This window comes from Urocitellus parryii, chromosome 3 (assembly GCF_045843805.1).
Source record: "Urocitellus parryii isolate mUroPar1 chromosome 3, mUroPar1.hap1, whole genome shotgun sequence".
NCBI classification, from domain to species: Eukaryota; Metazoa; Chordata; class Mammalia; order Rodentia; family Sciuridae; genus Urocitellus; species Urocitellus parryii.
The window spans coordinates 136,155,288-136,181,953 of record NC_135533.1 but is presented as its reverse complement, the minus strand read 5'-3'; the positions used below and the strand labels follow the sequence as shown (position 1 = coordinate 136,181,953).

Here is a 26,666-nt window from a genome sequence, read left to right as displayed (position 1 = left end):
GGTCGGGCTCCTTAGCGGTGTATTGTGGGATGTGCGGCTACTGGGAGCCGAGCCTCCGCCGCCAGCCGCCTCCCGGGCAGCAGCAGCAGCAGCAGCAGCGGCGGCGGCAGCTCCGGGCCCGGCAGCCGCGGCCGCGGCGACCCCCCCTCCCGGCCTCCGGTCCGGCCGCCCCGGCCTCGGCTCCCGCGGGGGACACCATGTACTGGCTGGCGGCGCAGGGAGGCCGGCGCCCGGCGGGGATGTAAGCGCGGCTGGGGAGGGAGAGGCCGCGGGCAGCAGCCGGGCGGCGCGAGCCCCCGGCCCGAGCGGGCGGGCGGCGCCAGGCCTGCCGCGAGCCCCGCGCCCGAGCCGGGCCGAGCGGGCGAGCGAGCGCCACGCCGGGCGGCCGGGCGGGCACCATGGGCCGGAGTCCGCGTCCTCCGGGCGCCCCGGGCCCCGCCAGCCCGCACCGGGGACCCCCGGGAGCCCCTCGCTGCCTCCCGGAGACGGTGGCCGAGCGGGCGGGCGCGTAATTCTCCCGGAAGGGTTATTCTCTCGCTCCATTCTCGTTTTGGGGGGAGCCAGCGAGACAGCTCCTTTCGGGGCGCGCTGGTAAGGTGGGAGGGGGTGGGGGCCGGCCGATCTGATTCTTTCGCGTGTGTGTAGAAGCGGCCGCCGCCGCGGCGGAGACGACAACAACTTGCTGGTTTTCAGGTTGGGTTAACGGCATGGAGAACAGTCACCCCCCCCACCACCACCACCAGCAGCCCCCGCCGCAGCCCGGCCCTTCGGGCGAGAGGAGGAACCACCATTGGAGAAGTTACAAGTTGATGATTGACCCGGCTCTGAAAAAGGGGCATCATAAACTGTACCGCTACGATGGGCAGCATTTCAGCCTGGCGGTGAGTAGCCGGCGCGCCTCCCGCCGCCCCCACCGCCCCCCCGGGGCCGAGCGGCCGGCACCCCGCTGCCCACCACCCGGCCAACTGTCAGCCGGGGCCCTACTCCTGGAGTTGGACCATGGTCTGGGGAAGGGGGTCTGCCCCTGCCCCTGGGGAGGGGACCAGCCCGCCCATTCCTCCCCCCATCCCCTCCGCAGATGTCCAGCAACCGCCCGGTGGAAATTGTCGAAGATCCCCGGGTCGTCGGGATCTGGACCAAAAACAAGGAGCTGGAGCTCTCGGTGCCCAAATTCAAGGTAGGACCCCTCCCCCTCCCTCCTCGAGTTCGAAAATAACGCCAGCCCTGACCGAGCCCAGCCGGATTCTGAGTTCCCGCCGTCCAGGGCCGGGAAGTTTTGGCGGGGAGGGGGAGTGGGGTGTCCCCCTCCCGGCCACTGTAAACAAAATAACACTCGGTGAAACTGTAATCACGGCGCTGATACAGTGTCCTGCACGCCCAGCTGGGGGCTCTGGGTCCCCACCTGGCTCCTGCCTACCCAGAGGCCTGGCCCCGGGACCCGCCCCCCTTCCCAACCCAACGACTTTGGGGGGACAACTTCCTAGTCCAAGGGGTCGCCCCTGACAGGTGAGCAAGGAGGGGAGACCAGAATGGGGGGTGGGGAAAGAGAAACTGTTTCTTTTTCCCCTTTCCTTCCGAACCCAGAGGACTTCCACGTTCCAAACGATTTAATCCTCTGCTTCCCGGGCCCGCCCGTGTGCATTTTTTTTTTTTCAAAAAAAAAAATTAAAAAAAATTTTTAACCCTTCGTTGTTTTTAAGCACTGGGGGAGTGGGAAATATTGTGTTTTTCCTTCGGTTTCAATGTTTTCCAAACTCCCTTCCCCCTCGGCCCCTGCCAGATCGATGAGTTCTACGTGGGCCCGGTGCCTCCTAAGCAGGTGACATTTGCCAAGCTGAATGATAACATCCGAGAAAACTTCCTGAGGGACATGTGCAAGAAGTATGGGGAGGTGGAGGAGGTGGAGATTTTGTACAACCCCAAGACCAAGAAGCACTTGGGCATTGCCAAGGTGGTCTTTGCCACAGTCAGGGGAGCCAAGGAGGCTGTTCAGCATTTGCACAGCACCTCGGTCATGGGCAACATCATCCACGTGGAGCTGGACACCAAAGGTTAGTGGGGGCCAGCTGGGTGCCTGGGGGCAGAGATGAAGGGGGCAGAGATGAAGGCTTCCTGTAGGCTTGACCCCTTTCATCAGCTTCCTCTGCACTGTTGGGAAGCCTCTCATTCTTCCTTGGGATCCCTTCCCACAACTTTATATATGTATGTATATATATATATTTGACCCCTCCTGAGAGTAGAGTCACATGGAGCTAAATGTGTTGTCTGTTGCTAAGAGACAGGCTATAATTTACCAAATGTGCTGGTTCTTGGCCACTGCACCCCTAGAGACTACCAAGAGGCTTCCCCACTGCTGACACCCCCCTTGTGGGCCCCTTTCAGAGTCCCGGTAGCCTGGGTTTAGCAGTCCCCAGTGTTGCTGCCTGTGTTAGGAGGAGACATTTGTTTATTTGGTGTGTGTGTGGGGGGGAGAACTGAGGAAGAGCTGCTAAGGTGCCTTTCAATACAGAAAAGAGAAGGTCCCTCAACTGAAAAGTGAATCCTTTAAGGATAGATACCCCCTCCCCCTTTACCCCTTCCCCCTGAACCAATCTGAGCTAGGAGTGTTGTTTCATTGATAATGTTCCTGATAGGGCGAAGGGGGCGGGCTGCTCTGGGTGCTCCAGGGTTGACACTTTGTCTTCCCTCCTCTCTCTTAAAGAGACCGCAGCACCTTCGGAGCAGAGTCCCGCTTGATTCACAGCCAGGCTGGGGAGCCACACCTCCCATCCCTGGGTTGCCTAGACTCCCCTGGATGCTGGCTGGAGGGTCTTTCACAGCTCAGAGGGTTTCTCCCAAAGTTTGCCTGTGACCTCTCTAAGAAGTTCCCACCTATATGAAAGGAGGTGCCAGCTGCTCTGGGACCAGATAGCCCTGTTAGATCCCCAGCTCTCTGGGGCCACCTGGGAACCCTGCCTGGGAGGACTTAGGTGCAACAGCTCGGGGGGTTTTGTGAGCACAAGGTTTGGCAGGCATCTGAATACACCAAACCAAAATAGGGAAATCTAAACCTTTTTGTTGTTGTTGTTTTGATTTTAATAATTAATACATATTAATTGAGTCTAAGATCATGCTGGGTATTTTGACTACCCCATCCACAATTGCTGACCCTATTTCTAGATGTACCTGTCCTTAGGGCACAAGCCTGAGGTTTTCATCCAATCCACAGCCCCTCCCCTCGTTTCCCTAGCTCCTCAGTCTCTGGGTGGGCAGGGGCCTATGGACTTTACCCCCTTGGATGGTTGCAGTCTGATTTCCCCTTGAGAATCAAGTCAGCAGTCTGTTCCCATCACTTAAGGAGTCAGGTCTCACCATAATTCTATTTCTGAAAAAAATAAAAATAAAGAGGGGGAAAGAAACGGCCTGCAGAGACTGCCACCCAAGTTTGTATTTCAAGAGAGACCAGCAAAGTGTAAAGTGTAGCTCAAGGAATGTGTCTCCTTTGCATATGCAGCCAGCTGCCTCTGAGGTTCTATAAATATCAGTAATCTGGGGCCCTGGTCTGTGAAGACCTCTTTGCTGAGGGGTGGAAAGTTCCTCATGGGGTCCAGTGGGGCTCTGTTGGACAGTACCCTGCAGAGTCCCCAAGCAAACTCTGGTCCTGGGTCCTCAGCTAGTGGAAGTCAGTGCAAAGTTCACAGTAATATGCTACTAGAATGTGTTCTGCAAACTTGCTTGTCACCTGGCCCCAGATAGTTAACAAAGTATCACCTCTATGTCACCGGACTTCCCCCATCCTTGCTATAAGCTCTGGCTGTTAAGTGGGAAGGTGAAAAAAGCAGGGGTGAGGGAGGAGGGTGCTCTTTCTTTGGCACCATGGCCCAGGTAATGGGAAGGGACTTTGTGCTGGGCTTGACAACTCTGAATTTGGGGGAGTCCTAGCCAGGGCATTAAATTCTGAGACTCAAGATAAGAAATATCAGTTTTGAAGCTTCATTGAACAGATGAGGATCTTGAGTGAGGTGCAAGGGGAGGGAGGATGGGAACTTGGTCAGGGGTCATGCAGCTTCCCCAGGCCTGGGATCCCAGATATACAGGACCCACAAGGATCCCAAATAGTTTAGAGACCTGTGGGGACTGACCCATCCTAGAGCCTGGCTGAATGCCCCTGCCCTTTTCATCACAGGAGAAACCCGCATGCGCTTCTACGAACTGCTGGTTACCGGCCGATACACCCCCCAGACCCTCCCAGTGGGTGAGCTGGATGCTGTCTCTCCAATTGTGAATGAGACCCTACAGGTGGGTTTATCACAACCACTTCTCCCATCACCAGCTCCGTCATGTCCCCCCACCTCTGGAAGCTTTCAACTTCCTGATCAGACCCCCGCCTCAGCCCCCAGCTCACTATCACCAGTCTTGGAGACCAAGGCCTAGGAGGTAAATGAGCCTGCCACACCCACCACAGGTTCAGAGTGGGGTCTACAAGCCCCGTTTTTCCAAGCTCATTCAGTGCAGCTCCCCTGGGTTCGGCCTTGTTCCTGTGGCTTTGAGCCCACTAGGCCCCTCCCTCCAGCCCTCCCCCAGCACAGGTGAGGTCCACAGGCTTGGGGATGCTTTTCCATACCAATGCTCAAACACTGCTGTGCCCAAGGCCCTGGTGGGTGCTGCCTGCATCCCCCTCTATCTTTGTCCCCAGAAAGCAGAGTTCAGGCCCTGTTTCCCTGACCCCCACCTCCTAGGACACTCACTGGGCCATCCCAGCTCCTCCCCTGGATCAGCCAGTGCGGTCAGGAGGGCAGAGCTCAGTCAGCCAGAGTGTCCTTCAGGTGCTTTCCCCATGTCACACTGTTTCAACCCACAGTGTGGGACAGAACCAAGCCCATAGCCACTCAATCCCCAAACCCTAGTTTTCAGTCATACTTCTGCCTAGAAGGTCCTCAGTGCCTGACAGCCGCCAACCGGAAGAACACCCAGCCTATACCAAGATGGCAGGGTCTTCCTTTACTCTGACTTTGGGAGTAGGAACAGTCCCCAAGATTCGCTAAGAATGAACAGAGTAACATTAAGACCCTCTTTCCTTGTGCCACAGAGCAACTTGGCTGTGGGTCCCAGCAGTCGGAATAAGAAGGGAAGCCTGCCCACCCGAGCCCGCGCCAGATCTCACCTCTCTCCCTCTCTCTTCCCAGCTGTCAGATGCCCTGAAGCGCCTCAAGGATGGCAGCCTGTCTGCGGGCTGTGGCTCTGGCTCCTCCTCCGTCACCCCCAATAGTGGCGGGACCCCTTTCTCCCAGGACACAGCTTACTCCAGCTGCCGCCTGGACACGCCCAACTCCTATGGGCAGGGCACCCCACTCACACCGCGCCTGGGCACCCCCTTCTCACAGGACTCCAGCTACTCCAGCCGCCAGCCCACACCCTCCTACCTCTTCGGCCCAGACCCCACAGCAACCTTCAAGGCTCGGCGCCACGAGAGCAAGTTCACCGATGCTTACAATCGCCGCCACGAGCATCATTATGTTCACAACTCGGCTGCAGTGGCTGCAGTGGCTGCAGTGGCCGGGGCCGCAGCTCCCTTTCGGGGCTCCTCAGACCTCCCATTTGGGGCAGTTGGCAGCAGTGGGGGCAGCAGTGGCCCTCCCTTCAAGGCCCAACCACAGGATTCAGCCACATTTGCCCACACTCCACCGACTGCCCAAGCAGCCCCCACTCCTGGATTCAAGTCGGCCTTCTCTCCATACCAGACCCCAGCACCCCCTTTCCCCCCGCCTCCCGAGGAGCCCACCACCACAGCCACCTTTGGGGCCCGTGACAGTGGGGAGTTCCGGAGAGCACCTGCACCTCCACCCCTGCCACCTGCTGAGCCTCTGGCCAAGGAGAAGCCAGGCACACCGCCTGGCCCGCCTCCCCCCGACACCAACAGCATGGAGCTAGGCGGCCGGCCAACCTTTGGTTGGAGTCCTGAGCCCTGTGACAGCCCTGGCACACCCACGCTGGAGTCATCCCCTGCGGGGCCTGAGAAGCCCCATGACAGCCTGGACTCGCGCATCGAGATGCTGCTGAAGGAGCAGCGCACTAAGCTGCCCTTCCTACGGGAGCAGGACTCGGACGCCGAGCTGCAGATGGAGGGCAGCCCCATCTCCTCCTCCTCCTCCCAGCTCTCCCCACTGGCCCCCTTCAGCACCAACTCCCAGCCGGGCTTCCGTGGCCCCTCACCCCCGTCCTCACGCCCCTCCAGCACGGGCCTAGAGGACATCAGCCCCACGCCTCTGCCTGACTCCGATGAGGATGATGAGCTGGACGTGGGCCTGGGGCCTCGACCCCCACCTGAACCAGGCCCCCCAGACCCTACTGGTTTTCTGGGCCAGTCAGCTGAGGTGGCCTTGGACCTGGCTGGAGACGGGACCCCGACCTCAGAGAAGATGGATGAGGTACCACCATGTCTGTCCATCTATCTGGGATTGATTTGTCTATCTCTGTCCCACTTTTTCTCCCCTTAAAACATTTAGGATAACTAGCTAAAACCTGGAAGCAAAAGGGTTAGGAGGCCAATGCCTTCCCCAATAGAGAAGCCAATATAACAGATCGAATTTAGAAAATAAAAAGAGGATGGGAAAAGCTCCATAGACTGTGATCAAGCAGCTGGTTTGGCTCTGAGCTCCCTAGCAGCCAGGGAGAAAAGGAGAACATGGTTGAGTTCTGTTGCTCTCTTTATAAGGGGAGTTAAGAGTTTTCCATGGGATAAATTTTTCCCTGAGCTGCCTCCCGCCCCCTCTCCCCCATACTGGGAATTAAACCCAGGGGCACTTTACCACTGAGTTACATACCCAGACCTTTTTATTTTTTGAGAGAGGGCCTTATAAGTTGCTGAGGCTGGCTTTGAACTCTCAATCCTATAGGCGTGTGCCACTGTGCCCTGCTGACCTGAGCTGCTTTGATGGAGTTTGCAGAGACCTCTAGAGAGTGTGGGCTGTGATGATGGTTGTGCTGATGGCTGTGATGATGGAATTGAATCCAGGGCCTTGTGCATGTGAGGCAAGCGCTCTACCAACTGAGCTATATCCCCAGTCCCTAGGCCCCCCTCTTTGTTTTGCGGCTTAGGAATGCTCAGGGCTGGTCCTGATACTCAGGCAGCGAGGAGAGGGATGAGCCAGGGTACTGTGCTGAGCCAGGCCAGTGGAAGCTCTGGAGTACTGTCTTTTACAGCCTGTGCCCTCTTAAGAGATGGGGAAGCCTGCGAGGCAGGTGAGTTTCCCTGTCTCCTGGCCTCTTCAGGGGAAGGAGTTAAAGACTGGTTTAGGGGACAGTAGCTAGAAGTGGGCATAGTTGACTGTCCCCGCAGTCCCCTCACTTCACCTTGGTCTCATTTGCCCAAACCTCCAGTCCCAGAAACTTCCACCCAGGGGTTGGGGTGAGGGTGCTGCCAGGTTAGGAGAGGGTTTGGTCACCCTTCTGGACTTGGCTCCACCCCCTCCTCTCCTGGTGGAGGCCCATGCCTTGGCCCTCCTAGACACCTGTCTTGGAGTTTGTGGGCCAGGCAGGCATGAGCAGCCAGGGGCACAGACGGAGCTCCTTGCCCCTGTGGGCAGCAGGGAGGAGAGTCCCCCCTTCCTGGGCCCTTTGATGAGGCCGGTTTGGCAGCCTCAGGGAGGAACAGAGAGGAACTTGGCCTCCCCGGGAAGGGGCTGCAGGTGGCTGGGGCTCCAGGCAGTTCTGGGGAAGTGGTTTCTGGCAGTAAGTGGTCCAGGCAGGGGGAGTTGACAGGTGTGCAGAGGTGGAGAGCTGCTGGCCCTAACCCCTCCTTCTGGGCTGCCTGGAGCTGGGGCGTTCGCCATGCTGACGAGCCGGTCCAGGGCTGAGAAGCCCAGAGTCACCAGTGGACAGGGTCTCCTCCTCTGGGCTGCCCAAGGCAAGGAGAAAGTGAGGACCTGAGACCTGGAGTCTGGGGGGACTCTGGCGCCTGGGGACGGAAGTCCAGAGCACGGTTGAGCTCCAGGCTGGCCCTCGGGAGCCCCCTGCTGGCAGTGGGTAGAGCAGGATGGGGATCCTGGGGCTGGTGTGCTGTGTAGGAGAGCTAGGAGTGCTGTGCTCAGTCACAGCCTAGGCTGGGGTAGAGGCTAGGGAGCAACCCAGAGGGGCCAGTGGGAGGGGAGTGTTTCTGCTTCCCAGAGGCTGCTGAAAAGCATGGGCTTCAGTTCTTAAACCTCGGCTCTGTCACTTATGGGTTATGTGACTTTGGAAAGGCACTTTCCCTCTCTGCATCTCAGTTTCATCATCTGTCAAATGGGCTGGTGAGAGCACCTGCCTCCGTCTCAGATTGAGAGAACGCTGCTGCTAGGAAGCGGCCCCAGCCCAGCTCAGCCAAGGGGCTGGGCAAGGGTTGGAGCTCTGCTGGGGCTCCTGTGATTGGCTGGCTGCAGTGGCCTGGGTTAACCCTCTGTGTGCTGCTCTGGCCTGGCTCACCTGCTCACTGCTGCCCAGGACTGATGTCCTGGGAAGCCGTCTCCAGATATCTAGCCCAACCTGCCCATCCTTTCCTCAAATGCAAAGCTACTTTGAAGAGGGGGAGTGTGTGTGTGTGTGTGTGTGTGTGTGTGTGTGCGCGCGCGTGTGCGTGCACGCGCGCGCACGTTTGAAGGGTGCCTAGTAAAATCCAGGGCTTCCTGCTTCTTATATAGGTTTGGTATTTCCCTCCCTCAGGTTTTCTTTGGAGGCCTGTTTCACCTACAGGCCTGACCTCTGGCTTTGTGTTCTACACAGACCGCATCCCCTCAGCCTTCCGATGCACGCCTTCTTTCAGCCTATAGAAGCCCAAGCTGGGGGCTGGGGACGTGGCTCAGCAGTCACTAGATCTGCAAGGCACTGGGTTCCATCCCCAGCCTAACCAAAAAAAAAAAAAAAAAAAAAGCATGTTCTGTTTCCTTTTCAGCCTGTTCATCCAGGCCAGGGCCTGAGCCACACAAGAGCCAGGGGTGGCCCCTCCCTCTCATCTCCACCCCTTCTCTAGCTTCTCACTCCACCTACACCAGGAGGAACCCAGTCTGGGGCCTCCCACTGGATCAAGCCTGTGCACTGGATCCTATAGTAAAGGGCCCTCCCTGGTCATCTGTGACCCGATCGATCATCCTTGCCCCCTCCCTCAATCCAGCCATTTCTGCATTCCAGCCACAGTCCCTGTGGGATGGGTGTCTGGAGGGTGGTCCTGGCCCTATTTCTGACAGGCCATGCCCCTGCTGGGTCTGTTTCCTCACTTGTCTGGAGGGATCCGAGTGGCCCCCAGGTCACAAGGTTCTTGGGCTCTTCTTCATATAAGAAGTGAGATGTGGGGGGCCGGGGCTGTAACTCAGTGGTAGAGCACTTGCCTAGCACAAGTGAGGCCCTGGGTTTCAATCCCCAGTACTGCAGGAGAAAAAAGAATAGATGGGGAAGGGTGGAAGGTGCTCTCTACTCTGCACTGGGTGCATCCACAAAACTGGGTGCAGAGCACGATTCCTATTTACGAGTCCTTAACGCTGCTAAACCCACTCACTCACACACCCAAGCCTGGCTCACATGTCACCTTCTGCTCCAGACTCTCCTGGCCAGACTCAGCAGTCTGACTGAGCCACTTCCTGGTTTGAATCCTGGCTTGTCTCTTACTGTCTGTGAGGCCTTGGGCAAGTTGCTTAAGCTCTCTGTGCCCCAATTTCCTCATTAGTAAAAATGGAGATAACATCTACTTTGCAGGTTTGTTCTAAGGATTAACTGAGTTAATATATGTAAAGTTGCCTGGCACATAGGAAGCACTACAGAAGTGTTAACTCTTAATATCACCTTCTCTGAATACACATTGAAACAATCCCTCAAATTGAAACAGAAGCTATTTCCCTCTGTCTGCCCCCACCCAACCCTTTTCCTTTTCCCCTTGATGTACTTCCTGCCTTCATTCTGGTTGTCTTCTGAATTCTAGAAATTCAGTGCCACAAGAGCAAGATTTATGTGTTGCGTGGTCACCTTTGTGTGTGTCCCTGCATAGCAGAACAGTGCCTAGCAGGCAGGTGCTGGGCATGTGTTAAATGAGTGACTGCTCAGATCCCCATGGTAACCCCAAGAGGCAGGTGCTCTCTTGTCCTTTATGCACCTGGAGAAATTAGGCTTGGAGAGGCTGAGTGACTTGAGAGAGGTCACACAGCTGAGAGCCCATGTTGCTGATCCATCTTGCCTTCGGATACTCAGGAGGCCTTTGGAGCTGCTTGGCCACCCTCCGCTGCTCACTGCCCTCTCTGCTCTCTCCGCAGGGCCAGCAGTCCTCAGGCGAGGACATGGAGATCTCGGACGACGAGATGCCCTCAGCCCCCATCACCAGTGCCGATTGCCCCAAGCCCATGGTGGTGACCGCAGGGGGAGCAGCTGTGGCAGGCCCCAATGTGCTGGCCCCGACCCTGCCGCTGCCCCCGCCACCCGGCTTCCCACCACTGCCCCCACCCCCACCCCCGCCCCAGCCGGGCTTCCCCATGCCCCCACCTCTGCCTCCACCCCCGCCACCACCACCACCAGCCCATCCTGCAGTGACAGTGCCCCCACCACCCCTGCCAGCGCCGCCGCCTGGTGTCCCCCCGCCACCTATCCTGCCGCCCCTGCCGCCCTTTCCACCAGGGCTGTTTCCTGTGATGCAGGTGGATATGAGCCACGTGCTGGGCGGCCAGTGGGGTGGCATGCCCATGTCCTTCCAGATGCAAACGCAGATGCTGAGCCGTCTGATGACAGGCCAGGGCGCTTGTCCCTACCCACCTTTCATGGCCGCTGCAGCCGCTGCCGCTTCAGCTGGGCTACAGTTTGTCAACCTGCCGCCCTACCGGGGCCCCTTCTCCCTAAGCAGCAGTGGCCCAGGCCGTGGGCAGCCCTGGCCACCCCTGCCCAAGTTTGACCCGTCAGTGCCGCCACCAGGCTACGTGCCACGTCAGGAAGACCCGCACAAGGCCACAGTGGATGGCGTCCTACTGGTGGTGCTCAAGGAGCTGAAGGCCATCATGAAGCGTGACCTGAATCGCAAGATGGTGGAGGTGGTGGCCTTCCGGGCCTTTGACGAGTGGTGGGACAAGAAAGAGCGGATGGCCAAGGTGGGTAGGTGGGTGCAGAGTACCCCAGGTGGCCAGTGGGGGTGGGGCAGGAGCCTGGCCAGGTGCCCCCTTCTGCAAGGTGTGTGACAGATACACTGCCACCTGCACCCCTGTGTGGGGCGATGGACTGGTTGGCACTTGGAGAGGGCCACTGACTACTGTCAACAGTGCCCACTAGTCCACTCGCTGGATTAGATTGGTTGAAATGAAAGTGTGAATTGGGTTCCTCGTTCCCCTCACCAGACTTCAAGTGCTCAGCACTCTCACGTGCCCAATGGCCACCTCCTGGGACAGCACAGAGGCACCATGTGCCCAGCAGCACAGGTGGGCCACATCAAAGCGCACTGGGCTTGGCTCCCGCCTTATCCTGGGTGGCCTTTGGCAGAGACTTGTCTTGGTGGGAGAGCTTTTCCTCTCTACGCAGTGGATGTCCTTGGTGATCTCATAGATGAGCAGTAACCGCTGCTGCTCCACTCGAGAGAACATTTGCTTTCCTTTTTCCCCCTCTCTTTTTAGAGATGGGGTCTGGCTATGCTGCCCAGGCTGGCCCCAAACTCCTGGGCTCAGGCGATGCCCCTACCCCAGCCTCCCAAGAAGCTAGGGCCATAGCTGCGGGCTGTCATGCCCTGCATCTCTCACTATCTTAAAATCCTCTCAGTCACTACCCTCAGGCCCAGTCCCCTCTACCCTCGTCCCCAGAGGTGACCAGGGTTATCACTTTTGCTATCCCCCTCCCGCCAAGCACGCTTTGGGAAATGCTGCTGTGACTAAGAGCCTGCTCTCTGCAGTCCAGGTAAGCCCACCTGTCAGAGCCCGTTCCTCATCTGTAAGATGGAACAGTAAAATGAGAACGAGCCACCTGACATCTCTGATGTCTGGTGCTTTGTGGTTCACCCTGATTACATTGGCCCTACCAGATGAGTCATAGTAACAGCTTCTAATAGCTACCAAGAACAATTTGAATGAAAGGAGCCACCATGCCTCAGTGACCTGCCCCATGTGAAGCTTTTAATATGGCTCATTTTAAAACGTCCCTCAAAGGCACAGTGTTTTGGAACTGCAGGGGCCAAGTAAAGTCTGCGGGTATTGTTTTTAATGCATTGGAAAAGAACAGAAAAATAAGGACAGTGTAAATCTTACTTATGAGACTTGCGTCCCCGTGGTGTAGGTTACACACCTCCAGTGAGGATGTGTTGCTTTTGGAGTCTCGTCTCTAAATTTGGAGGCCTCTGTCCTGAGTAGCCCACCCTGTAGGTGAGGACGTGCAGGTCAGTGAGGCAGAGTGGGGCTCTAGTGCCTCCTGAGGAAGGTGAACTGCATGCCAGGAGTGCAGACAGGAGGCTCCCTGTCACCTGAGGCTGCTGTCACTGCCACTCAGGGAGCGGGCCTCTGGGGTCAGCAGCAATGTTCCAACCATGGCAACTCCCTGCTTCTCTCCCATCCCAGGCTTCGCTGACCCCTGTGAAGTCAGGCGAGCACAAGGACGAGGACCGGCCAAAGCCCAAGGACCGAATTGCCTCATGCCTGCTGGAGTCGTGGGGCAAAGGCGAAGGCCTGGGCTATGAGGGCCTGGGCCTGGGCATTGGGCTGCGAGGGGCCATTCGCCTGCCTTCCTTCAAGGTCAAGAGGAAGGAGCCACCAGACACAGCATCATCTGGTGACCAGAAGCGCCTTCGGCCCTCAACCTCTGTGGATGAAGAAGACGAAGGTTTGTGCCTGGTCACCTCTAACTTCTTACTGGGTGCTGGGGTTCCCTTTGCCCCCATTTCCCCTTCCTGGCTGAGGCTGCCCTCTCTTCCTACAGAGTCTGAGCGGGAGCGGGACCGAGACATGGCAGATGCCCCCTGCGAGCTGGCCAAGCGGGATCCCAAGGGTGTGGGCGTGCGGCGGCGGCCAGCTCGGCCACTGGAGCTGGACAGTGGTGGGGAGGAGGATGAGAAGGAGTCTTTGTCAGTGTCCTCGTCCTCGTCTGGGTCTTCATCCTCTGGGTCCTCCACCACCTCACCCTCGTCCTCAGCCTCTGACAAGGAGGAGGAGCGGGAAAGCACTGAGGAGGAAGCCGAGGAGGAAGAAGCCGAGGAGGAAGCGGACGAGGAGGAGGAGGAAGAGGAGGAGGAGGAGGAGGAGGAGGAGGAGGGCGGCCCCCGGAGCCAGGTGTCCTGCTCCTCCAGCTCAAGCACATCTGAGAAGGTCTGCCTCGGGAGGCCTGCCTCGGGGCTCTAGGCCCGTCAGGTAGCCCCAGGCCACCTGCTTACCTGTCCTTATCCTTCCCTGTCCCCTAGGATGACGATGAGGACAGCGATGACACCGAGAACGAGGGTGAAGATGCAGCCCTGTCAGGAGCAAGTGAGGACGAAGGAGACTCAGAAGGCGGTGAGCAGGCTGAGCTGCGTGGCCAGCCCTGGGCCCTCTTTGCAGAGGTGTTGAGGAGCTGGCAGGGTGCAAGGAGCCCCCCAAAGAGTGCTTTGGGGCAGGAAAGCACGCTTTTGAAATCTGTACTCATCAGAGTGCACAACAGTGTTTTCTGATTCCACTCGTTGCAATAGCCAGAAGGCTGAGGCCGCAGAGCTGCAGGGAGAGTCTGGTGCCCAAGGCCAGGACTGCGTGCTGGTGGGTGGGCCAGGGAGGTGGCGAGGGTGTTGTACAGCTAGGCAGAGGAGGCATGGAACTGGGATTGCTCTCTTGAGTTATTATTTTTTAGTATCAGGGATGGAATGCAGAGGCTCACATATCCTTGGCAAGCAAGCTACCCCCGCCCCAGCCTTTTTACTTTTATACTGGGACTGGGTCTTGCCAAGTTGCCCATGCTGGCCTTGAATTTGCAGGCCTTTCCTCAGCCTCCCAGGTTGCTGGGATTATAGGCGTGCACCTCCGTGCTCAGTGGGATTATTCACTTTAAAATGAACAATTGGTTTTGTGTTTTGTTTTTAAAAATGAAGTGTAGTTGTCAACCCTACTTCACACATGCCTGCCTGAGGCAGTGCTCAGCCAGGTGCCCCCAGTTCATGGCCTCTGGGGAGGCATCTGGCCCGGGGCAGGAGCCCCACAGATCACCAGACTCTCCCTTTGTCTCACATCCAGAGGAGACGGTGAGCATTGCCACCTCCAAGGCAGAGGCCGAGTCATCCAGCGAGAGTTCTGAGTCTTCTGAGTTTGAATCAAGCTCCGAGTCCTCGTCCTCGTCCTCGGAGGACGAAGAGGAGATGGTGGCAGGGCCAGAGGAAGAAGAGGAGGAGGAAGAGGTGGAGGAGGAGGAGGAGGAGGCAGTGGCAGTGCCAGATGAGAGCATGCCACCTGCAGGTGCTGAGGACTTTGAGCAGGACAAAGAGGAGGTGTCTCTGGCCCCAGGGGCATCTGCAGTGGAGCCGCTGGGCACAGAAGAAGAGGTGGATATTGAAGCTGAGGATGAAGCCCCCGAGGAGCAGACTCCTCTCCTGGAGGAGCCCCCCTTGCCTGTGGGTGTTGAGGAGCTGGCCGGGTGCAAGGAGCCCCTGGAAGAGGCTAGCCTGAACCAGGAAGAGGCCATGTTGCTGTCTCCAGAGCCCCCTGCCAGGGAGATGGAAGCTCAGCCCCCAATGTCCCCTGAACATGTTCCAGGTACCACATGCAGCCTCCTGGGAGGGCAGTGGAGGAGGCAAGATGTCTTTGCTGTCAGAATCAGCCCCAGGCTCCCTTCACAAGTCTCAGTTTCCTCTGAAATGGCATCAGCAGATGTATCTCCTTCATGGGGTCGCATGGGCTCATAATGAGATGAGGTGCTTGAAGCAGGCACAGAACCATGAGGGATGAGCCCACCAGGGGCCAGGGCTGTTCTCTTCCATAGTACCAGGATTTCCCCTGTGGTTTAGTGCTTAGACCATTGGTCCTGTGAGTTGCTCCCAAAGGTAAGGTCATTTTAGTTCTAGGCAAGTGGGATGGCCTTGGGGTACGAGTCCAAGGAAAGGGGCTATGAGCTCTGCACCCTCCACTCCCTTGAGGGAGCTGCACAAAGCACATGAAAAGCTCTGATCACACCATCTGTAGAACTTCCTGCAATGGTGGAGATGCTGTCTTTGTGCTGACCAGATGCAGTGTTGCTTACTGAGTTCCTGCAATGTGGCCAGAGCCACTGTGGAACCAGATGTGTGATGCTATTTAATTTCAACATAGCCACTCGAGTTAATACCTGCCTTTACTCAGTCTTCAGGAAAGAAAACTGATGTATTTAGTTTAATGTATTTTGTTTTATTTACTTGACCACAAACCACAGATCTTTGAATAGAGATTCAACATTAAGGTTCTGTGGTCCCCAGTACTCTTTTAGGCACTAAAATACAAGAGTGAATCAGACAGACAAAAATACCTGTCCTCATGGAGTTTATATTCTAGGGCAGGGTAAGAGGTGACAACAGATACATTAACCAGTGTGCTCTGTGACAATAGGGAGGCATACCAGGGTTCCTTGCAGGCTCTGACAAGTCTTGCCAAGGAGACTTGTTAGATTTTGTTACATCACAGAGCAAGTTTTCTTGGCCACAGGAACAGTTTTTTTGTTTGTTTGTTTTATGTTTTTTTGTGTTGCTGGGGATGGCACCCAGGGCCTATGCATGCTGGGCCAATGCTGCAGCCCAGCCCAGATTCATGGTCCTGAAGACACTGAAAGGCCAGCAACCATGTCTCCTATGTCTTCAACAAACCCCACCACCATTTAAATGAAGCACCCACTGTGTGCCTGGCTGGGGGCCAAGCGGTGTTTGGTTTAACTGCTCAGGAACCCTGGGCACTGAGTATCCAGTGTGTAGTAGGGTGCGGGAACAATGTCCTGGGAGTTGTCTGGATCAAATAATGATGCTCTGGCTTTTGCTGTCCTCTGCAGAAGATCATCTGGAAGTGGAGCCCGAGCCCCCTCCAATGCTCTCCTTGCCTCTGCAGCCACCATTGCCGCCACCCCGGCCACCCCGGCCACCCAGCCCACCCCCAGAGCCTGAGACCCCAGAGCCCCTACACCCAACTGTCCCTCTGGAGCCTCCCCCTGAGGACCAGCCCCCACGTACTCCTGGCCTCTGTGGCAGCCTGGGCAAGTCTCAGAGTACAGAGACAGTGCCAGCCACACCAGGTGGGGAGCCCCCGCTATCAGGGGGCAGCAGCGGCCTGTCCCTGAGCTCCCCACAGGTGCCTGGCAGTCCCTTCTCCTACCCATCCCAGTCCCCCAGCTTGAGTAGCGGGGGCCTCCCACGGACACCTGGCCGGGACTTCAGCTTCACACCCACCTTCCCAGAGCCCAGCGGGCCCCTGCTCCTACCTGTCTGCCCGCTCCCGGCTGGCCGGCGAGATGAGCGCTCTGGCCCTCTGGCCTCCCCGGTGCTCTTGGAGACGGGCCTCCCTCTCCCCCTGCCCCTGCCCCTGCCCCTGCCCCTGGCATTGCCTGTCCCCGTGCTGAGGGCCCAGGCTCGGGCCCCTGCCCAGCTGCCACCTCTGCTGCCTGCCACCCTGGCCCCCTGCCCACCCCCCATCAAGAGGAAGCCGGGCCGGCCCCGGCGATCCCCACCATCTATGCTGTCCTTGGATGGGCCCTTGGTGCGGCCACCAGCGGGGGCTGCCCTTGGAAGGGACCTTCTGCTCCTGCCAGGCCAGCCACAGACCCCCATCTTTCCCAGCACCCATGATCCCCGGGCTGTGACTCTGGACTTCCGGAACGCAGGGATCCCAGCCCCCCCTCTGCCCCTTCCCCCCCAGCCTCCTCCACCCCCACCTCCACCACCTGTTGAGCCTGCCAAGCTGCCCTTTAAGGAGCTAGACAACCAGTGGCCCTGTGAGGCCATCCCCCTAGGCCCTCGTGGGCGAGATGAAGTCACTGAGGAGTTCATGGAGCTGGCCAAAGTACGGGGGCCGTGGCGCCGGCCACCTAAGAAGCGCCACGAGGACCTGGTGGCCCCCTCCGCCTCGCCTGAGCTCTCTCCACCCCAGCCCCTCTTCCGGCCCCGCTCAGAGTTTGAGGAGATGACCATCTTATATGACATCTGGAATGGTGGCATTGATGAGGAGGACATTCGCTTCCTGTGTGTCACCTATGAGCGGCTGCTGCAGCAGGACAATGGCATGGACTGGCTCAACGACACACTCTGGGTCTACCATCCCTATATCCTGTGGGACGTAGCCGTCCATGTCTTTTAGGACTCAGGAAGTCCTCACCACCCTCTGGGCCCCTCCCAGTCTGTAGCAATCATCAGTGCCCATGAAGCCAAGGGCACTGGCCACTTCTGCCCCAGGTAGTGCCTGTGCTGGCACTGTGCCAGGTTCCCAACTGAATCATCCTTGGCACTCTGTGGCCCACCTCATCCCCAGAGTTGGTGGGGATGAGACTGTAGAACTTAGCAGTGGCAGTGGACACCAACTGTGTCCACTCCTCCTGGTACCTCCCCATCTAATCCCCACAGCCCAGCGAGGCCAAGGCAGTCGGCCTTCCCCTTCCTAGGTGAAGAAACTGAGGCTCAGGGAGATGAGGTGATGTGCCCCAAGTCACTAGCTACAAAGTTGCAGAGCTGGGACTTGAACTCGGGGCAAGTCTGGCTCTGGCCCCGATGCCTCACTGGAACTCTCTAGGGCTGGAGCTGTCAGTATCCCTGCTGTTCCAGACTAGTGAAACTTCACCCTGCCTCAGAGACCCTGCTAAGTATATGGCATCATTCACATGCTGGCACCACCGTCACCCCAGTGTACAGGGGAGATTGAGGCAGGGTGCTTCCTGAACATGCCCAGGGCGTGGCCATCAGAGCTGGCGCTGTGTCTGGGGGTAGCTGGTGGGCAGCTGAGATAGGTATAGACACCCCCAGGATATGGGTCTGGGGTTGGGAAGGCTGGACCTGCTGGGACAGGCCTCCTGAGGGGCTCTCTAAGAATGTATGACCCTTGACCCACACCCACCCACCAGCCTCTCTTCAGCTAAGAAAAAGAAACGCGATGATGGCATCCGTGAGCACGTGACAGGCTGTGCCCGCAGCGAGGGCTTCTACACCATTGACAAGAAGGACAAGCTCAGATACCTCAACAGTAGCCGCGCCAGCACCGATGAGCCCCCTGCAGACACCCAGGTACTGGCACCAGGGAGCCCCCTTTGGCGCCTCAGGTGGAGCCGTCCTACAAGGGTTGCTGGTCCTACAAGGGTTGCTGGTATGCAGACAGGAGACAGGAGAGGGGCTCACAAGGCCCAGAGGTTGTGCATAAAGTAGGATGTGCAAAGGTCCTAAGGCAGGGGGAGCTCAGCAGCGTAAGTGGGACAGCTGTGGCTAGAGAGGTAGGGAACAGGTTGTCAGGGCCCTGGGGTCTGGGTTGACAAATTTAGACTTGTATTTTGTCAGCTGGCAACCCCGGGGGGTGTTGAGAGAGGTGGGGTCTTGCGGATCTCTCTCTGATGGTTGAAGCTCATGTGGGCTGCTGTGCAGAGATCCGGGGAGCTGCCAATACAGTTGCTGCAGTTTTGGGCCAGACATGAGGGTGGGTTGGACTCAGGGGGCCACAAGGGAAAGAGAGGATGTGTTTGAGGTTGGACAGAATTGGGCCTGGATTGGGGATTGGAAAGGAAGAAATTGGTTGGGCAGTTAAGGGTCTGGCTTGCAGCTTGGGCTGGATGCCAAGCCTGAGGTGGGCATGCAGATGGCACCTTCACTTTGGGACAACCTCAGTGTGGGGTTTGTGGGACACCAGGAAGGGAAGTGTAGCAGACAGTGTAGACACCCAGGTAAGTAGCAGAGCTTGGGATTAGGACTTCTGGTCTGGGATCCAAACAGCTGTCATCAGGATAAAGCAGGTTTTCCAAGAGCGTGCAGGAGGGGAGCCGGCCTGGCAGCTCGGGGTTCAGGGGTGTAGCAGAGGCCGAGAGGCCGGCAAGGAGGGAGCTGTGTGGGGCACTGGGGGCCTTGCTGGGGTTCTCAGGGATTAGGGCAGACACCTCTCATACTGCAAAACTTAGCTAAGGTCAGGAAAAGTGGCAAAGGTTGAAGGGAAGTTGTGTTGTTGTTTTTAAGGTGGGAGAAACTTGGACACATACAGATGCTGATGGGAAGGAGGAGGCAGAGAGCCTGATGATTAGGGGTGGACAGGCCAGAGGAGCCCAGAGGGAGGAACCTGGGGAGTGGGGACAACAAAGAGCTTAGGGAGGGGCTGCCTCAGGTCCCAGGATGTGGGCCGCCCACCGAGCCCCAGCAGCCAAGTCCAAGTCCTGGGCTGACCTATATCCGTGCTGCGCTTGGCAGGGCATGAGCATCCCGGCGCAGCCTCATGCCTCCACTCGGGCAGGCTCGGAGCGGCGTTCAGAGCAGCGCCGCCTGTTGTCCTCCTTCACTGGCAGCTGTGACAGCGACCTACTCAAGTTCAACCAGCTCAAGGTGAGGCTGGGCCCCACCCAGGACAGCTGGGGCTGAGGCAGGACCTGAGGCCAGAGCCTCACCCCTCCTCTCACTCACTCCCTCCCCCAGTTCCGGAAGAAAAAGCTCAAATTCTGCAAGAGCCACATTCATGACTGGGGCCTGTTCGCCATGGAACCCATTGCGGCTGATGAGATGGTCATCGAGTATGTGGGCCAGAACATCCGCCAGGTAGGTGCTGCCTGGCAGGATGGGTACAGGGTGGGCCCCGGGTCCACCCAGACTGACATCCTTTTGTGGCCAGGTGATCGCAGACATGCGGGAGAAACGGTATGAGGACGAGGGCATCGGCAGCAGCTACATGTTCCGAGTAGACCACGACACCATCATCGATGCCACCAAGTGCGGCAACTTTGCACGCTTCATTAACCACAGTTGCAATGTGAGTGTCCAACAAGAGGTGTCTGTGCCCGACTGAAGTGCTGGGCACCTAGGAGTCCCAAGCATAGGAATCACCTCAGCTTCCTTCCACACTCAGGTCAACTGGGGGTGTGGGGAGCTGTGGCCTATAGGAGGCACTTTTCTCATCCAAGCCCCAGTGTCTCATCAGTAAAATGAGCGCAGTGAGACTTGTGTTGCTGTGTGAGGACTAACGGTGCTCAAGAAATGGTTGGTTCACTGGGCGTGGTGGCACATGCCTGTAATCCCAGCACCTTGGGAGGCTGAGGTAGGAGGATTGCAAATTGAGACCAGCCTCAGCATCTTAACAAGACCCTGTCTCAAAATAAAAGGGGCTGGGGATGTAGCTCAGTGGTAGAAACCCCAGTGGGTTCAATCCCCACTCAAAAGGAAAGAGAAAGGCTGGTTCAGTTCTGTGGTGTTCTGGGATCGCTCCTCTGTCTGGGGCCTTTTCTGTGGCTCTGTTGGCTCCGCGCAGCCCTAGAGGCTCATGCTCTGGACAGAGTCTCCCAAAAGAACTGTCTTTTTTTTTTTTTTTATTTTTTTAATTGGTACTGGGATTGGAACTCAGGGCCTCACACATGCCAGACAAGTGCTCCACCTCTGAGCTACGTCCCAGTCCCAGAACTTTACACAGTGGTGTGACATCGACCGCACTGTCCTCTGGTGTGGGCCAGCTGTGTGTGGTTGGAGCACTTGAGTGGCCAGTACAACTGAGAAACTGAGTTTCGATTTTATTTAGTCATATCGAGCCTGACAGTAGACGGTGCTCGGGACTGGGGAGGGAGCGCGGCCCAAGCTCCCCTCAGCAGCAGGCTGGCCCAGGCTGCTGTGGCAGTGCTGCCTAGTGAGCTGCCCCGGGACAGCTGCTCCACGTCTCACTGCCTCAGTTCCTTCATCTGTGAACAGGGACTGTGATAGTCCCTTCTTATGTAGGCTGTTGGGAGAGTCCAGTGTGCTACTGCATGTGGCCCATGGAAAGTGCTGACAGTGACGAGTCCTCCGCGTGTACTGGCCCTCCTGATGGTGCTTTAACCGCTGTTGGGCTGGAGGAGCCAGTAGAGCCTTTTCTGTGACTGTCCTGTGAGATCTGAGGGATAAGGGGACATCACCTTATGTAGGCAACATGTGGCCAGCGGCCCTGGGGCGGGCATGTGGAGAACACCTGTTTGAGGGGCAGCAAGGGGATAGTGGGTAGAGGAGGGAGAGAGGACAAGGGGGAAGGTCTGTATGCCGGGTCACAGGCTTATTGGTTGAGCTGAGGAGTTTCTCTCGAAGCCAAATTGGGTCCTGAGTTCAATCTGTAGCACACGGAAAAAAGGCCTAGGCAAGCCACTAGAGGGTATGGAGCCATGGGGTGACAGATCTGCCATCCCTTGGGAAAACTGTCCCTGGCTGCTGATTCTCTGAGTGGCAGCAAGGGCTGTTGTGGTCCAGGTGAGCAGTGAGAGGTGATGGGAGCCCAACTGTGACTGGTGGCATCAGAGACAGGGAACAGCAGTCAAGACTCCAGAGGTCATTAGGCAACAGAATCCCCTAGACGTGGTGGAGGGGCAGAGCTGGCACTGATGGAGGACACCAGGAGCTGGGTGCTCAGGGGCCAGAGCAGGAGCCCATCAGGAATCAGCTATGAGCCAATGCATGTGCCCTGAGCAGGTAGCTGGGTTTCTGACTGTGGATGGGGGCTGGCATGCCTCTTCCGTAAAGGGTCAGGTGGTCAATATTCTTGTCTTTGAGCCCCAAACGACCTCTGTAGCAGGCTTAACTGCACCCTTGTAACAAAAGCAACCATGGGTGATAAGCAAATGATGGGTGAGTGTGGCTGTTTGCCAATAAAGGTTTATTCACAAAAAAAAAAAAAAAAAAACAGGTAGCTGAGGCCTATAGTTTGCTGACCTTGTCTAGAGCTCAGAAAAGTAAGGCCTGGTCATGTTTATAATCCCAGCAACCAGGAAGCTGAGACAGGAGATCACAAGTTCAAGGCCAACCTGGGCAATTTAGCAAGACCCCCGTCTCAACTTTTTAAAAATAAATAAATAAGGGCTGGGGATGTGGCTCAAGCGGTAGCGCGCTCGCCTGGCATGCATGCGGCCCGGGTTCGATCCTCAGCACCACATACAAATAAAGATGTTGTGTCCGCTGAAAACTAAAAAATAAATATTAAAAAAATTCTCTTTAAAATAAATAAATAAATAAATAAATAAATAAATAAATAAATAAAAACAGGGCTTGGGATGTAGCTCCGTGGTAGAACACCCCTGGGTTCAATCCCTAATGTCCCACACATAAAAGAAGTAGTGAGGCCTGGGCCAGAGAGATTTTTAGGAGTCGCCTATAGCACAAATGGAAAAGGAAGTAGAAGCCCTGGGAAATCATCGTCATCGTTATCATTTTTATTTACTATCAGGGGCAAGGGGTTCCTGTCACCCAGAGAGGGGGTGGGCTGAGCCTGGAGCAGCTGGCCCGTGGGCAGGGCCATGCTGGGTTTGAGAGGCTGGGGGCCTCACCGTGCTGCTTCTCCCTACAGCCCAACTGCTACGCCAAGGTGATCACGGTAGAGTCACAGAAGAAGATCGTCATCTACTCTAAGCAGCACATCAACGTGAACGAGGAGATCACCTATGACTACAAGTTCCCCATCGAGGATGTCAAGATCCCTTGCCTCTGTGGCTCGGAGAACTGCCGGGGGACCCTCAACTAGGCCCCCCAGCACCAAACTCGAAGGATGTTTGCTGCCGCCTGGGCCGGACCCCAGGCCCCCGGGCCGGCCCCTCCCGCCCCATTTCAGGTGCTGTCCCTCGCCCCCGCGGCCATCAGGGCCTGGCGCCCCCAACACTACCCCAGGACCCGCCCGCAGCTCCAGCCCCGCAGCGGGAAAGGGCTTCTCTGTCTTTCCATCGTGTCTCTCTCATTGTTGAAGAAATGCTCCTTTCCAGATGTGCGTTTAGCCAGACGCCATTTCTGTCTCCCTCGGTGTCCCCGTCCCCGTGGCTCTCTTGTGCTCCTTCCTACCCCATCCTCCGCCTCTCCCGTCAATGCTGCTATGTGGTTTTGTCTTCTTTTTATTTCCCTCCCTGTCATAAGAAAAGACATTTTAACCGTTGAAATGTGAAGGCAGAACAGAGAGGGGGGACCCGGTGGGGCCAGAGGCCTCTAGGACGGAGGGTCCCTGCACCCTCTGGGCAGACCGGGCCAGGTGCTGGGAGGAAGGGCCGGGCCAGTGGCCTTGACCTCGACACTACAATGCCGAAAGGCCCCCTCTCTGCCAGTGAACGCAGTGAGGAGACCCCACCTCTTCCCCTGAGCTACTCCCCAGTCTGTCCCTTCCCTGGGGCCTGGGAGAGCCAAGCTGGTCCCAGGCAGGAAGGTCCCCTGGGCACTCCCTGCCCCCCAAATCCTTGGGCTCAATGTTTACTTTCTCATTCGGATGCCAGCAATGAGGGGGCTTCCCTGGGGCCCAGCGTGGGGGGCACTGGCAAGGGGGGTCTCCACTCTCCACTGCCCTCAACCCGCGCAGGCTAAGGGGGCTCCCAGGGTAGGGGTCCCCCTCCACCATTACGGGCTGTCTGACCGTATGCATGTGGCATTTTTCGTTCATAAGCTTCACCCGCCACCCAGCCCACATCCTCCTCCCCACCTCCCACCCCTGGCCACCCCCCAAGGCCAGAGCATATTTATTTTCGGAGTGAGCAGGTTATTTCTCCCAGAGAAAGAAAAATCTTGGGAAAGATTTTAAAACTCGGATCTAAGTCTTTGACAGTGGTTTTTTTTTCCCTTTTTACCCTTTCTCCCCCTCCCTTCTCATCCTTTTCAGGGTTTATTTCCATGAATTTTTTTTTTCTAGTGCGTGTATAAAATCAAAACGAAGGGAAAAAATAGGTTTTTGAAGTTCAGAACCAACTTTGTATATAGACTGCCATAAAGGACTTTTTCTCGGGAACTTGTTTCTTGTAGAAACATGTGGGAAGACTTTTGCTCATTTCTTTGTACTTCCAAAAAAAAAAAAAAAAAAGACACGAATGCAAGTCCCCCGCCCCCTGGAAAGCAGAGCAGGCGTGTAAATAATCTCTGGAACTGACTGTTGTGACCCAGGTGCTCACCAAGGGGAGCGCTGGGTGGGAGCCGCGCCCACCGCGGCCCAGGCTGCCAGCCTCTGGTATCTCAGCTTGTGTCAAGCTTGTTATCATGTAAATTCTGTACAAAGAATTGTTATTTTTCTCTTTTTTGTCGTTGTGGTTTTGTTGTGTGTGTGTGTGTGTGTGTGTGTGTGTGTGTGTGTGTGTGGTTTCTTTCTTTTTTTTTTTTTTTAATTTCTTCACCGCAGGCCCTCTGTTTGAGACTGTGCCCACCGGTTCCAAGGTCAAGGAAATCGATGGCATTAAGACAGGGGGGCACCTGGACACAGCGGCGACCTTCTCTTCCGTTTGCAGTTTTCTGCCTAATGGTGCAACCGAGGAAATATTTATTTTTCACATGAAGAAATGTGTAGTTTGTAGAGAGAGCCGATTTAAGTTACTTGTGCAGCCCCCAAGGGGCTGCCTCCATTCTCCCCTCCGCCTCCATAAAAGAAAAGTGGGGGATGTGAGGAATCCAGGGAGGGCCCACCTCGGCCCTTGCTGTGCCTCCCCTCACCCAGCAAGGAGGCTGTGTTAATGCTTGGCCAGCCTTGACCAATGGCGAGGGACTGGGCCCCCATCTTCCCCAGGACCCCCACCCCACCCCAGGATGCTTTGCAATAATCCACATGTGTGTTGGCCCATTTTTCTCTCAAAGCCTTTGTTTTCATTGAACAGATTCTCTGCTTTTGGAGTGTTGGGGGTTTCTGCTTTTTTTTTTTTCCTTTTCTCTGCCTTCTCCCTTCTTTCTTCTTCTTTCCCTCCCCCAGCAAAGAGAATAAGTTTTAGAGATGTTTGTACGTATAGACTCTGTCATCCATCAGTATGTAACTTGTTTTGAAGAGAAGTGTTTCCGTTGTGGGTGTGTCTTGCTGTAAATATTTGTTCATATTTTTGTGAATTCAATACTATGTACCATTGTATTATAGTAACTTTTATAAAGCAAACCATAAATATACTGACTTTTCTTACAGATACGCCGTCTCTCTTGCTCTCCTCTCTCTCCCTATCCTCCTCATTTTTTTTTTCTATCTGTTGGGAGTACACCCTGCTCACAAGGAGGGCAGGCTGGCCAGGAACTGGAAGAGGGTATGGTGTGGTTCATTCAGACCATCGTTCTTAAACTCTGAGCCTGTAAGTGGAGTCTATAAACTGGACGAAATTATAGTCAGATAAGACCTTATACATATTTTAAGTTTTTCTTGTAGATTTTTTTCTTAGGTGCTTTTCAATTTTAGTTGTTCTGCCAAAACAAGCAGAACAACTCCTGTATCTAATGCTGCTAATAGTCTGCAGCTAAGGAAACAAAATCAAGTATCTTACTGTCACCAGAAGTACCTGGAAAGGTGGTTCCTCAACCATGTTGGGAGACATCCCTCTGGACTGCAACTGAGAGGAAGAAGAGACAGATAAAATACCACAAGTTGAGAAGAGAGTGTTCCCAGTGTTTGTGGCATTCCAGGGCCACTGGGCCTGGATCTGCTTGATGCCCCGACAGGGTGACAAGGGGCCTGTGGTGTTTGTTAGATGGTGTCCAGGGTATTTCCATGAAGGAAAGTCTTGGAATCTTAGCAAAAGCAACCTGACTGAAAAGATGTGGAGCCTCTCTTACTAGAGAAGTGTGGACAGCACTCTTTTTCCCTGACAAGCTGGCCAGAATTGGAAATTGCAAAATACCCCATGGCAGTTGGCACAAGGCAAGGAGACTGGGGCATCATTGTGGAAATGTTAACTGTTGTAACCTTTAAGAGGAAACATTAAGATTGACATCAGGGATTTAAAAGGCACATAAGCCCTGGGCCCAAGTGTCCACTGTCAGAAGTTAAACCTGACATGCAAGGGGGTAAAAAAATAAATCTGAGAGGTATCGAGTAGGTGAGGCAGATGGCGCTGGGCCTTACAGGGGAACGTAACAGTAACACAGGGGTCCAGCCCTAGGTACATGGAGGAAACTCATCTGAATACAAAAAAAAAAAAATAATAATACCTTGCATTCTGAAACTGTTCCTCCTGCCAAATTTTCCAGCTTAGTCAATGGCACCTCTATGTCCTGCTTCACTCACATTCTGCTGCTGTCTAAGCTCAAAGTCCAGCCATCCTGGATTCTACCTTTCCCCTCCTCTCCCCTCCCAGATCTGGTGGTGATTCTGTTATTCCTCAGATCTATCCACTTTCCCTCTGATCTCCCATCATCCTGCTGAGTAAGGCTCTTCCACTGGTTCCACAGCAGCGGGCTAAAAGGAGAACCCCAAATTGAGATGTGTGTATATCTGACCAAGGGAGAGGTGGGTGGGGGTTCCAGGCAGACTTGGGCAGGAGTCCCTCACCCAGTCCCTTTTCCAGGAATAAAAACACATATTTCCTCACTGTGCAAGCCACACCTTTGATATGAAACTCGGCAGCTCTCAGCACTGTTCAAGAGATGAAGAAACACAGGCACTGAGAAGCCAGGTAGCATGCCAAGGTCATACAGGTAGCGATGATCAGGATGTGAACCTGGCAGTCTGGTTCCCTAGTCTGAGCCCAGCTAACGGGGGATTACTCTGCCCAGAACCCAAACCTTCAGATGAATCTAAAGAGGCACCTACACTTAGCACCAGCTGCCTGTTGCTGCATAGGAAGGCAAGCCTGAGTCCTCTGACTGCTCCAGAAAAAACCAGAGTCTGTATATAAAA

General features: G+C 56.0%; 1 protein-coding gene across 1 annotated transcript; it reads left to right on the top strand.

The window, feature by feature from the left end:
- Positions 1-131: 131 nt before the first annotated feature.
- On the top strand, positions 132-24,099 carry Setd1b (SET domain containing 1B, histone lysine methyltransferase). The gene is made up of 17 exons (XM_026386068.2): positions 132-241; positions 694-881; positions 1,079-1,177; positions 1,781-2,051; positions 4,166-4,278; positions 5,166-6,407; positions 10,254-11,075; positions 12,522-12,783; positions 12,880-13,265; positions 13,358-13,448; positions 14,157-14,672; positions 15,931-17,193; positions 17,979-18,145; positions 19,307-19,438; positions 19,529-19,648; positions 19,722-19,859; positions 22,404-24,099. The coding sequence occupies exons 2-17, from the start codon at positions 708-710 to the stop codon at positions 22,575-22,577; spliced, it is 5,970 nt and encodes a 1,989-aa protein (XP_026241853.2). The 5' UTR covers positions 132-241; positions 694-707; the 3' UTR covers positions 22,578-24,099.
- Positions 24,100-26,666: the final 2,567 nt, after the last annotated feature.